This window comes from Barbus barbus (genome assembly GCF_936440315.1).
Source record: "Barbus barbus genome assembly, chromosome: 39".
Taxonomy (NCBI): domain Eukaryota; kingdom Metazoa; phylum Chordata; class Actinopteri; order Cypriniformes; family Cyprinidae; genus Barbus; species Barbus barbus.
In genome coordinates this window covers 22,824,889-22,835,928 of record NC_136717.1, presented here as the reverse complement: position 1 = coordinate 22,835,928, position 11,040 = coordinate 22,824,889, and the positions used below count along the sequence as shown (strand labels likewise).

The following is an 11,040-nucleotide window of genomic DNA, read 5'->3' as shown; positions in this document are numbered from 1 at the left end:
GTTCCCTATGTTCTGAATCAGGAAATTGTGAGCATGAATTTGAATGGGAAAGGGACTAGAGCCTGTATGCATTGGGATACTGATGACTCAATTGTGTGCATTAAAACATCCCTGGTATTTCAACAACTGTAACGTAATAGAATTAGTCATTCTGATGTTTCATTTACTTTCAAAAAGTGCAGTGCTATATGCGGTCAACCTCCATTTTTTGGCTTGAAAGAGACAAAAGATTTTCAGCACAAGGTTAGTGTTTTTACAGTGCATTGTGGGAGTTTTTAGGAAGTGAACGTTTTATTGCACTGTAATGATTTTGACAATGAGAGCCAGTTGAGCCAGAACAACCTATTCTAACTAATCATCACTAAAAAAGAGATATGCTAGAACACCTACTTACCAAATTATTTCTTTTAAACAGTCTTTATTAAAGGACGCTGGTCCGTTGAAAAAGAATCAATGAAGTCAACTCTTCAACACAAAAACCCTACAGAAAAAAAAATAATATGGCACGATATGGTTTAAACATTGGCTTTTGTAGAGGTCTTGGAAAAACAACTAAACCAAACCTACTCTACTGCTTGTCCAAAAAAAAAAAAAAAAAAAAAGTAATAACCTTTTAAAGGTACAATCAGATTTCTTGCTTGACTTTGCCTGAGACCGAATACACTGCAATACACATTTCACCCAAATCCAGAGAAAACCCACTTAAAACTTAATAAATTAACACAAGGCACTTGGCGCTGACAGTCTCAATACTGTATATGAGATAAGACAGTGGCTATATTGTGTATATATGGCACATAGATAAACAGAAGAACCTGTCATATGACAATGGGGCTCAATCCTGTTCCTTAAGATCAACCTACCTGCAAGGTTAATTCTTAATATTTCTTAATATGCCTGAGTGTTCTAATCAAAGTCTTTTGGGGTTTGATTTAAAAATTAGGTGCGACTAAACTCTGGAGGAAGGTAGATCTTTAGAAGCAAGAATAAGCGATCCATGTATCCCATCCATAACTGAAAGTAATTTGTTAAAGGCAACTGAACAGTCAATAAAGCATATCCCACAAATTGCATAGAAAAGATATATGGTGATATATGTACATTGTGTAGAAGCAAACCAACTGGTCACCTATGATCGGACTAGTTTAATCCCTTGCCCTGTGTCTAGTATGCTGGGAGGGAACCAAGAAAGTTTCAGTCTTCTGATGCAGCGCAAACACACACTACACAGCCACAGGAGGTTGAGTCCGCAGCACCAGTTCGCCACAGCCACCAGTGGGTACGTGGCTTTGGGGAAGTGTGTTTTCCAGTGCTTGGCCACATCACTTCCGGTGGGCAGGTGGAGAGCATAGTCACTCCAGGGTTTGGACACGCCGTATATAGCGGAGATGACCCGACCCCTCTCTGACCACTGCACACCACTGTCAGGATCGCAGTTGTATTTCACCCACTCAATGGTGAAGTCACCCAAACGAGGGGCGTCCTGGGCTTCGGCATCCTGGACAGGGCTCAACTTGGCTCCTTGTACTGCCATATACATCTTTTCCACCTTTCCCACCGCCTTCACCCACGGCGCAGAATTCTCAGTGTCCAGGACCAGGATGAGCCGGGAGTAGAAGCCGGCGTTCCGTTCCTTCCACATATCAAGGATCTGCTGCAGACGCAAGCAGTCGCCACCTGTGGACAAGAAAGGTTGTCAATCAAGGAAAAGGGAGGCTGCTTCTTTGCTTGTCCAAGAGGCCAGAATAAGCTGTATCAGACTTTAGGGACCAGTTTTACTAAACAGGGTAAATTAGCGCGAGAGCGCAATTCCAAAACAGTGCCGATGGGCATGGAAATTTCTGCAGGTGATTTACTGACAACATGCAAATTAAAGAACACAGACGCAACATCTCATTTCCATAATGACCAATGCAATTTACCAAGTACAGCGCAAATTAGCGTAAGGATATATTCGGATAATGTGTTCTTCTGGCATTCCAAATAAATATGTATGGAATAAATCCTCTCCCTTCTTCCACACGCTCTCTGTTCTCTGCGCCGCCTCCTCCTAGCAACAACAAATGTAGCAATTGTATAGCAAAATGTAGTCTAACATTTCAAGCGAAAAATTGTTTAAGACATGCTTTTTTTGGCCGTTAAATAATGGTGCAAATGCCAGTAATTTGACGAGCGCAAACATTAGTAAATAATGTTGCGTGATTCATTTGAATACTCTCCTCCCATAAATTTTGCGTCTGAAAGGGAAACTCCTACAAATGCATTTTCAATAAGATCAGGTGCAAATATAACATATATATTTTGCTAATTCTTTACTGCGTGTTTTTAGAAAATCCCGACAGTACCATTTCAACGCCAAAAGACTGGTTTGCGCTGACGCATGCTGTTAGTAAATCTGGCCCTTAGTCGTTTACTACCAAGGGGTTGCCAACTCTAGACTAGTTCAAACAACGCGACTATTCAATCATCATTGCACCAGCTTGAATTTGAGAAATTCCCATTCACAAATACAGAAAGTGCTGACAAGACGTGATGGGCTGTTGCTGCAGGGGAAACGGAGAGAGACGGTGCGAGCAACACGGAAAAGGTGCAAGAAATCTGACAGTTTGCCACGCTGCGGGAAAGACTGCGAATAATGCTCAGCAAGTACCTCGTTCAAAAACTGAATGAGGATTCCTGGCTGTTTCTCACCCACCCTGGTCTGATCAAACAGTATGACAGAGGCTGTGACATCCCATATCGCTCATAAGGATTTATACCTCACTGAGTTACAGGACGCACACACAGGCAGGAAGATAAAGCATGGTGGAGCGATGGAGCCAAGATATATCTTTACAGTTCGGAAAGCTTTCAGAACGATAAATTGCTGAAGCTCAGCCAAAATAAAAGTATCTCTTTTACAAAGACCTGAAAAAGCGATATTGATTTGAACATTTAAGAACCTATGATATGAATAACTGCCGATTGGTGCATGACATACAGAAATAAATTGAGTTTTTTGTCTTCATCCATACATTTTCACCTATACACGCTGTACAATTCATAACCTTAACTCTCAGTTAATTTAGATAATTTCTGCCCTACAAATTGCACCTGCTATCCAGCTCTTACCTGCCAGAGTCCAGTCTCCACTGGGAAGTGTGTGGCCACTGTAGTAGAGGATGTAGGTGTCATGCCGCGGGCCTTCTGCGGTGCAGAGCTCCAGAAAGGAGCACAGTTTGGCCTGCAGGGTGTCCAGGCTTAGACTGGTGGAGTAGTCACATCCAAAGGTCTGGATGAGGTGGTGGGAGAAGAGGCGCTGCACAGCGTTCAAAGTGGCTGTAGAGTGCAATTCCTGGGCTTGCCCCGGAGGCAACAGCAATGGCTGTCCATCCGCACTGCATCCCATCGAGAAAAAGAGGATAAAATGATGGGTGAAATGTGAAAGCGAGGCTGATGCTTCTGAATTGCTAACTGGGTCACCTTGACTTTATGAGTGTACACTGACCCATGTACAAAAAAAGAAGAGGGTTAAGCACAATGGAGAGTGAATTCAAAAAGGCTTAGAAAATGTAAGATGCAGAAAAAGGTACAGAGAAAAGGAGAAAGGCCGGATGACTAATACTTTTTTGAAGAAGTAATTCAGCAGCTCCTCGCAGGGTCAACCTAACCTGTTCTGCCTTTCTAAAAGAGCACAGCAAAGCTTCTGCTGTAAATATCACAAAGAACAGTCGCCAATTAACAACCAAGACCATTATGATTCTCCCCATACCCCTTGCTTTCCAAAGATTGTGATTATAAAATCAAAACCAACTCTTTGTGGTGGCAATGTTGAAAGATTATTTCCCATGCTTGATGAAGACTGAAATGGCAAGTCTAAGGCACAGTGACCCATGCAAACTACCCAGACAAGTGCTGAGCTATTCAAATGGAAATGACCGCGTTTATCAGGACTCTTTCTTTTTCTCTCAATCTTGCAGCCTTCCTGCTTGATCCTATATTTTTCTGCTCAATCCATCCCTGGTTCAACGCCTCTTGTTCCCAAACACACCGTTTTAAAAATAATATCATGACCAAAGGCAAAATGACCAAATGGCATTTCACAAGAAGTTTACAAACCTCAAGGCATTTATCAGAACAGATAAACAAGATTTTAACTAAAAGGGCTAATAAATTGTTTACAGTTGTATAAACTATTAAAATGCTTTCTGGGTGAACCATCTGAAAATTTGGATGATGGCCAGAGCTCTTTCCTTTTAAATGTGAGAGGAAACAGTACCACAGCATCTGCTGAGAATGAAAATGAGCTCTTGCTGCTGAAGGCGAGCCTGTCGACCTAAGCGTTTCTCCCTCATCCCTCCCTCCCCTCTCATCTTCCCAAGAGCCCCTCGTCATGGTAAAAACATGATCTGTACCCATCAAATGGAAGATTACACCTTGCTACATTCTCCTCATGTGCCCACTCCACACTGAGCCTTTTCACCAAGAGTGCTGGAATACTGAATGTGACGAGGCAGTGGAGCTGCATCCTAATCGACATCATAATCAGCGACCTGACTGAAGGCTTGCACTGTACCCCACCCTCGCTCTCTCAGTATGCATGGCACATGCTTCCCCCAGCGGGACCAGCAATAGACCAAGTTTATTAAAGGCTATGAGCTTATTTAACGCCAAAATGTGTTCATAAGATCCAATCTGGGGTGGTTTTCCACCCTTCTTTTTCAAAAGGACTGATCAAGATGCACATTCAAGATGAGCAAGAGTGGAGCAGCAGATTATTTCCCTTGATAGTGTAATCATGATTATTAATCATCTTCCTGATCTAGATACACAAACAAAACAAGCTGTTTTAAAATACTTTATCTTCATCATAGTGAAATCACAACCACAGCCAGATTCAAATATCAAAAGCTATTCATTATTCAGCAACTTGACCTGACGAACAACAATGTGAACTATACTGGTAAATAAAGGCCAATAAAAATCAAAGTCATTTGCATATACTGTCAAAGTCTTAAAGGTACAATAGGAAAAACTGTTTAATTATAAGTGTCAGAGAAAGGATGGGAAGAAGTAATGTAAAACTGTTTTTAGTGCAAACAAAATAGGATAAGCATTGTAAGTGGACATTAAGAAAAATGCTATGCAAATGCAGACCATGGCCCACTTAACACCTAATATTTAATATATGAATATACTTTTGCAGTAGGTGTGGCTATTTAGCTTATATGGATTGACACAAACAGAAGAAACTATTAATCTACAAGCATAAATAATAGCATTTCAGATAATATTAATAAAAAAAAGTTGAATCCTTTGAATTTATTTTCTCTTAAACTGAATTGCGCTTGAAGTTCAGTCTTGCATTGATGCTAATATTATTACTTTATGATAAATTACAAGTATTTCTCAGCTGTAAGTCACTTTAAGCTTCAGCTAGATGAATACATGTAAATTAGTGCTGTCAAACGATTAATTGTGATAAATTGAAGTTTTGTGTACGGTGTATATTTATTATGTTTATATAATTACACACACATGCATGTACATATTTCAGAAAAATATGTTTTATTTACATATTAAATATATTTATATTTAACATAAAAACATAACATTTTGCTGAAATATATACATGCATGTGTGTGTATTTATATATATATATATATATATATATATATATATATATATATATAAAAATACATATACACAGTACACATATATTATATTTTGGGTGCGATTAATCCTTTGACAGCACTAATGTAAATGCATGTGACCTGATTCTAAGAAATATGATTCATAAGAAAAACAGTTTCTTAGGTATCAATGTTTGTTATATAAAACATCAACAAGAAGCTTTCTGCATGGCATTGATTTTCTATCAATGTACCTGAACATGCAAGAAAATGCCTTTGCATGCCGTATCCCTGTTGTGTATATATGTATGTGCATTTACCTGCTGTAGCAAGTGGGAATTACCACCGCATATCCAACGCAGGTGCCTCCCAAGCAGTTTCCCAGTTCGTGGAAGAGTCCATGAGCCAGAGACTCCAGTGGCAGTACCACTAAAAACACACTCATGAAGAGTCCATTAGTGACCTGTGGAGAGGAACCCTAGGTGATCAACAACTCTGAAGTGGATTCAAAGGTACATCCAAACAAACACACTCTAACTTTAAGGCAGAGTTTAAAAAGACTGACATTATACACATCTTGATGTATGCACATGATCACAAAACCACAATAAAAGAGGCTATGCTGGCAATGGTGTACTAGATTACTACACCAGCTATTTAGATTAATTTCAACATTGATATTTAATCGATTTGATCTTCAATTTTAAGTGTTCTAGGTCTGTTTTATGACTCATTATTTGATCAGTTTGTTTTACAAAACATTAAACACGCAATGTGAAGATGCCACGTGAATCTAAATTTAAATTAGACATTTTTCTGTTGCATGCTACATAATGTTTCACATACAACTTGCTTTAAAAATAGAGCACACTGTGCAGTCTTCAGGGAGTAGCATGCTAGTAGTCCTTTTGTTCTCAGGCCTGTTCATTTTAATCAAGAATATACCTCTGACTCACCAGCATAATGTTTTCATTGGCAAAATCACATTTATTACAAAAATGAAACATTGCATTTGTTTTACACGCTGGATAACATTAGCAAAGTTGAAAGTGCTCCTAATGACTCATTGCAGCATTCATATTTTAACATTAAATCTCAAGTGGATTACTACAATGGTTAGATTAGGCTCTTGTGCCCAAGGCCTGATGGCTAGTTTATTGAGTTGTCCCCATTTAACATTATGCATTATTGGTGTAGACAAGACATTATGGCATATATTATTTTTAATATATTAACAAAAATATGAGTCATTTATGTTATCATTTACTCACCCTAATGTTATTCTAAGTAACTTCGTTCTGCAGAACACAAAAGAATGTATTTTGTAGAATGTTAACCAACCAGTTTTGGATAAATTTACTTTTATTGTATGAGTAAAACCAGTTGAAACATTTTTCAAAATATCTTCATTTGTGTTCCTGAAACACAAAACAAAGAAAATATTTTGAAGAATGTTTTAATTGCTTTTTTCCATACAATAAAAAAAGTCTGGGGTCCAATGTTTTGTCCTCAATCATATAGACAAAAAAATATTTTTTTAGAAATATCTTTTGTGTTCCACCAAAGAAAGTCACAGAGGTTTAGAATGACATGAGAGTAAGTTCAAGATGCCATAATTTGCAATTTGGTGTAGCTAAATGATCTTAAATGAGGATGTTAATGACAAGTATTTTCAAACAGGATTCATAATACCTAGATAAATCAGAACGATCCTGAAAACATTATTCAACATGCTTTACCTGCCATGAGACGGCCCCTAGTATGATGGTGGACATCAGGCAGAAGAGCACCAGCCGTTCGGAGATGAGGCAGAAATGACGCATGCCCCTGGAGGCCATGATCCTGTCCAAATTGAGCGTTTGCGAGCGCTGGGCCGCCCACGTCTTCTGACACTCGCTTAGCTTGGTGTGGAAGCACCATAGCGTGACGAGGAACACCATGTGGCACAGGATCCACAAAAGGCCAAAGACGCAGAAGCCAGGGATGACCAGGTACCAAACTTTCAGGTTACCCAGCTTCAAGGCACAGAGCACAAAGAACGCCAGCTCAGCACATGTCAGCGGGAACAGAGAAAATCTCCTCCACAGACGACCGGCTGAGAGAAACTGCTTCCAGCGTTCTGTCGCCGACAAGCTGCTGAAGTACACGTCCAGAAGAGGCTCGCAGATAAGCCGGCCCAAGTAGCAGCTGAGTGCGAAGGGGTTTGCTTGGATCTCCAAGGACTGGAAGAAGGTAACGGCGGTGATTACAGCAAAGCAGACTAGATTAGGGAGAGCCAAGGGCGACTTCATGCGAAGGTCCACGATGAGGGCCGTTAACGATAACGTCAGAGCAATCATGGCCAGCGATTTGTGGAAAACCAAGCTGATGCTTGCGACGCCAAATCCCAGGAGCTCTAGAAGCTCGGGTGAGCTGAGAACGACTGGTTTATACTTAGGGCTACCGCACAGACGTTCTGTTAGGGCCCATAGCATCCGAACAGCCATGCTAGCGAGCAACAGGTAGTTTGTAACCTGCTCCTTTATGTCGGTCTCCAGAGACGGGCTGTTCAGGAAGCACAGGAGACCCTGCAGGAAGCCGAACCATAGGTGGAAGAGACTTAAACTGGCCGACTCCATTGAAAAGTAGTAGTAGAGGATACAGGCTATGGCCGATACGAACAAACCCAGGATGAAGATGACCAGAATCATGGGCTCTGCAGTCTGTTCCCATCGTACGTACATTCCCAGGCACACGGCGATCAGCAAATTGAAGCTGGAGAGATATCCCAGACAGCGGAGGGAGGACCACATGTCCACACCCTTGTCTGATTCCTCTTGGCTTGACATTTTTGAGTATAATCACAGAGGATTAGGCCTCACTCCTCCAAGATTAGGAAAGATAATGTTGATGCATTCCACTAAAATCAATAATAGAACAAAGAGGTGTTAGTACTAAAATCAGTGATGCAATTACAAAAATATCAACAACACTATCATATATTGATCGTGCATGCATGCTATATATATATATATATATATATATATATATATATATATATATATATATATATATATATGATTTCACTCTAGTAAATCAAAGGTTTTCAGTCTCAAGTCCAATTACACAGATGTGCATTTACAGAATATACAGAATAACTGTCTGTATACAGAATATACTGTTTCTATTCAGATGCTGACTTTAAAAAAAAAAACAAAAAAAACATCCCAACCGTGATATTCACTGTAACGAGTGAAAACGGTGTGACAACTAGCCCCGGCCTTTAAGCATTTGATGGTTTTGCCAAATTAAAACGGTTATACGATTTTTTGACAACGACGTATATATAAAAGATATAACAGTTATGTTGATTGATCCTGTTCAATATAATACGAGTGCCAAAGTTCAGGATTAATAGAAGTCCGATGTGAAACTGCCACATAAACAGCACAGACCAGACACTCAACTTTATCCCTGCAAACACTCTGAATGCATTACAATATCGCGATAACACTTCGAAATGTGAGTATTACCGACTGACTTTCGTAATTCAATTTATACTCGTTTAAAAATGACAAATGCAAACTTAATTATTCTTACATTTGTTTATGACAACGAGTTTTTAGCTTCCCGATATCCATGATACTTCCGGACTCCGAACTACGGCAGCACAGACGGGTCAAAGGCGAAATATAAAATCCGCGTTGACTTTGTGATCACCACCTCCATTGACATGAAGGCTACTGTGTTGTATGTATTTTCAAGTGTTTTCATAATTAATCGGGTTGTTTATTGGATATTTAAGGTTTTGATTCCAGTGCACAAATGTGTTGAATAGTGATGAAAATTTTGAAAGGCATTTTGTTTATAACAAAGACACTGCATTGCTGTACTTATTTACTTTTTTTCCATGTGCCAAAAATAAACTCATATACAAAAAAGCCTTTTTTTTTGTTTGTTTTTTTTGTACACAGCATGTGCAACCTGCACAAATAAGGTTCTGACCCTAGCCTTAGATGTGAATGTTCTGTGGATATTACTGATGTGTTTCTGTCTGTGGGATGAGTGTTCCTGAAAAACATAAAGCCATTCATTATTATTTATTTATTTTAGCAGTTGGCATATTTTCATGATGGGCAAGCTTTAGTGGTGTGGATGAGATGCTTCAGTTATAATCATTTCTCATTTTTATGCCTGAAAATAAAATACTTATTATCAAGCATTATAAATAAAACCTCTATAATAGAAAGCATAAATCTCTCAGTATGCTTTAAAAACATGGTGGCGAACAGTAATCAGAGAAGTCAAAGTAGGTGAAGCGGCTCGCTCCCTTTATGATCAGCTCCGAAAATGGAACCTTAGCGAAGTGTGGCATTTTCTCCAAGGTTACTGTGTAGGTAGGAGCTCCCTGACTGGGTAAATGGCAGGCTGCCTCCCACACAAACTTCTGCAAGCATGAAAAGAGAAAGAGAGAGAGAAGTTATGAGCTCCATGAGCTGTCTACATCAAGGAGGTCTATAATACCTGGAGAAAGCTATTCTCATTCATTTCAATGGCAGTTGCTCGGCTGGTGCATGATCCCAATGACTGAAATACAAGAATCTGCCATTTTTCATACCAAATATTTAACACGTCAGTTAGGCTGATATTGCATATTGCAACCTCAAAAGCAGGGAAAAATCAGCAAAATGATTACTTCATAGCTCATGGACTTCATAGATTTTATGTCGATTTACCAAGCAAAACTGGTAATGCAAACGCCATTTAATGAAGTTCGTAAGAATGTTCTTAAGTGCAATTCTTGAAAAATTCTTAATAAGTTCTCAAATATATTCTTAAGAACATCTTAATTTTTTTCTTAAGAAGAAAATGACAGTCTAAACTCTTTATTGTCTTTTTGCGCTTCCTGCAGATTACCCTAATAATCATAGTAAGCACGCACACTTTTTTTTGTCGCGATTTTGACTGGCGCTCAGCTTTACATTTTTAATGCGGCATGTTTTTGAACAGCCTGTCTCAAGCCGCAGCGATCTGTTTCATTCAGTTTTGTAGTGCTGTGTTTTTGCTCTCATCCGAGTGAACGCTTCCGGTATCCGCGTTACACAGTCATATGCGCTGCATACTGCCAAAGATTATGTCGTATTTATAAGATAAAATAATAGCGTCCAGTTAAAGTCCTTCCTCATCGCTACAATAAAAGATAGGATGTATTTACAGGCTTGGTTTCTTTAGACAGTTGGTAAATATAAGTTGAATCCAGCACATTGTTTTACTGCAAATTTACTATTTTACGCAAACAGCCTCAAACGAATCAGTGCGTGAGATGTTCGAACCATAGACTGAATCATTGCCAATTCATTTCAAATGAGAACCGCCTCAAAAGAGTTCATTCATTCGCGTTAATCCTGATTCTAAACAGAAAATAAGCAAGAGTGCTGAAAACATGATG

At 39.3% G+C, this 11,040-nt stretch overlaps 1 protein-coding gene across 1 annotated transcript; it reads right to left on the bottom strand.

Annotated features, from left to right (window-relative positions):
• Nucleotides 1-255: 255 nt before the first annotated feature.
• LOC306858377 (transmembrane protein 168-A-like) lies at nt 256-9,248 on the bottom strand. Its single transcript, XM_079398889.1, has 5 exons — nt 9,192-9,248; nt 7,352-8,511; nt 5,933-6,075; nt 3,112-3,377; nt 256-1,677 (listed from the first exon to the last, which is right to left on the bottom strand). Exons 2-5 carry the CDS (start codon nt 8,438-8,440, stop codon nt 1,130-1,132), a joined length of 2,046 nt encoding a protein of 681 aa, XP_079255015.1. The 5' UTR covers nt 8,441-8,511; nt 9,192-9,248; the 3' UTR covers nt 256-1,129.
• Between the last annotated feature and the right edge of the window lie 1,792 nt (nt 9,249-11,040).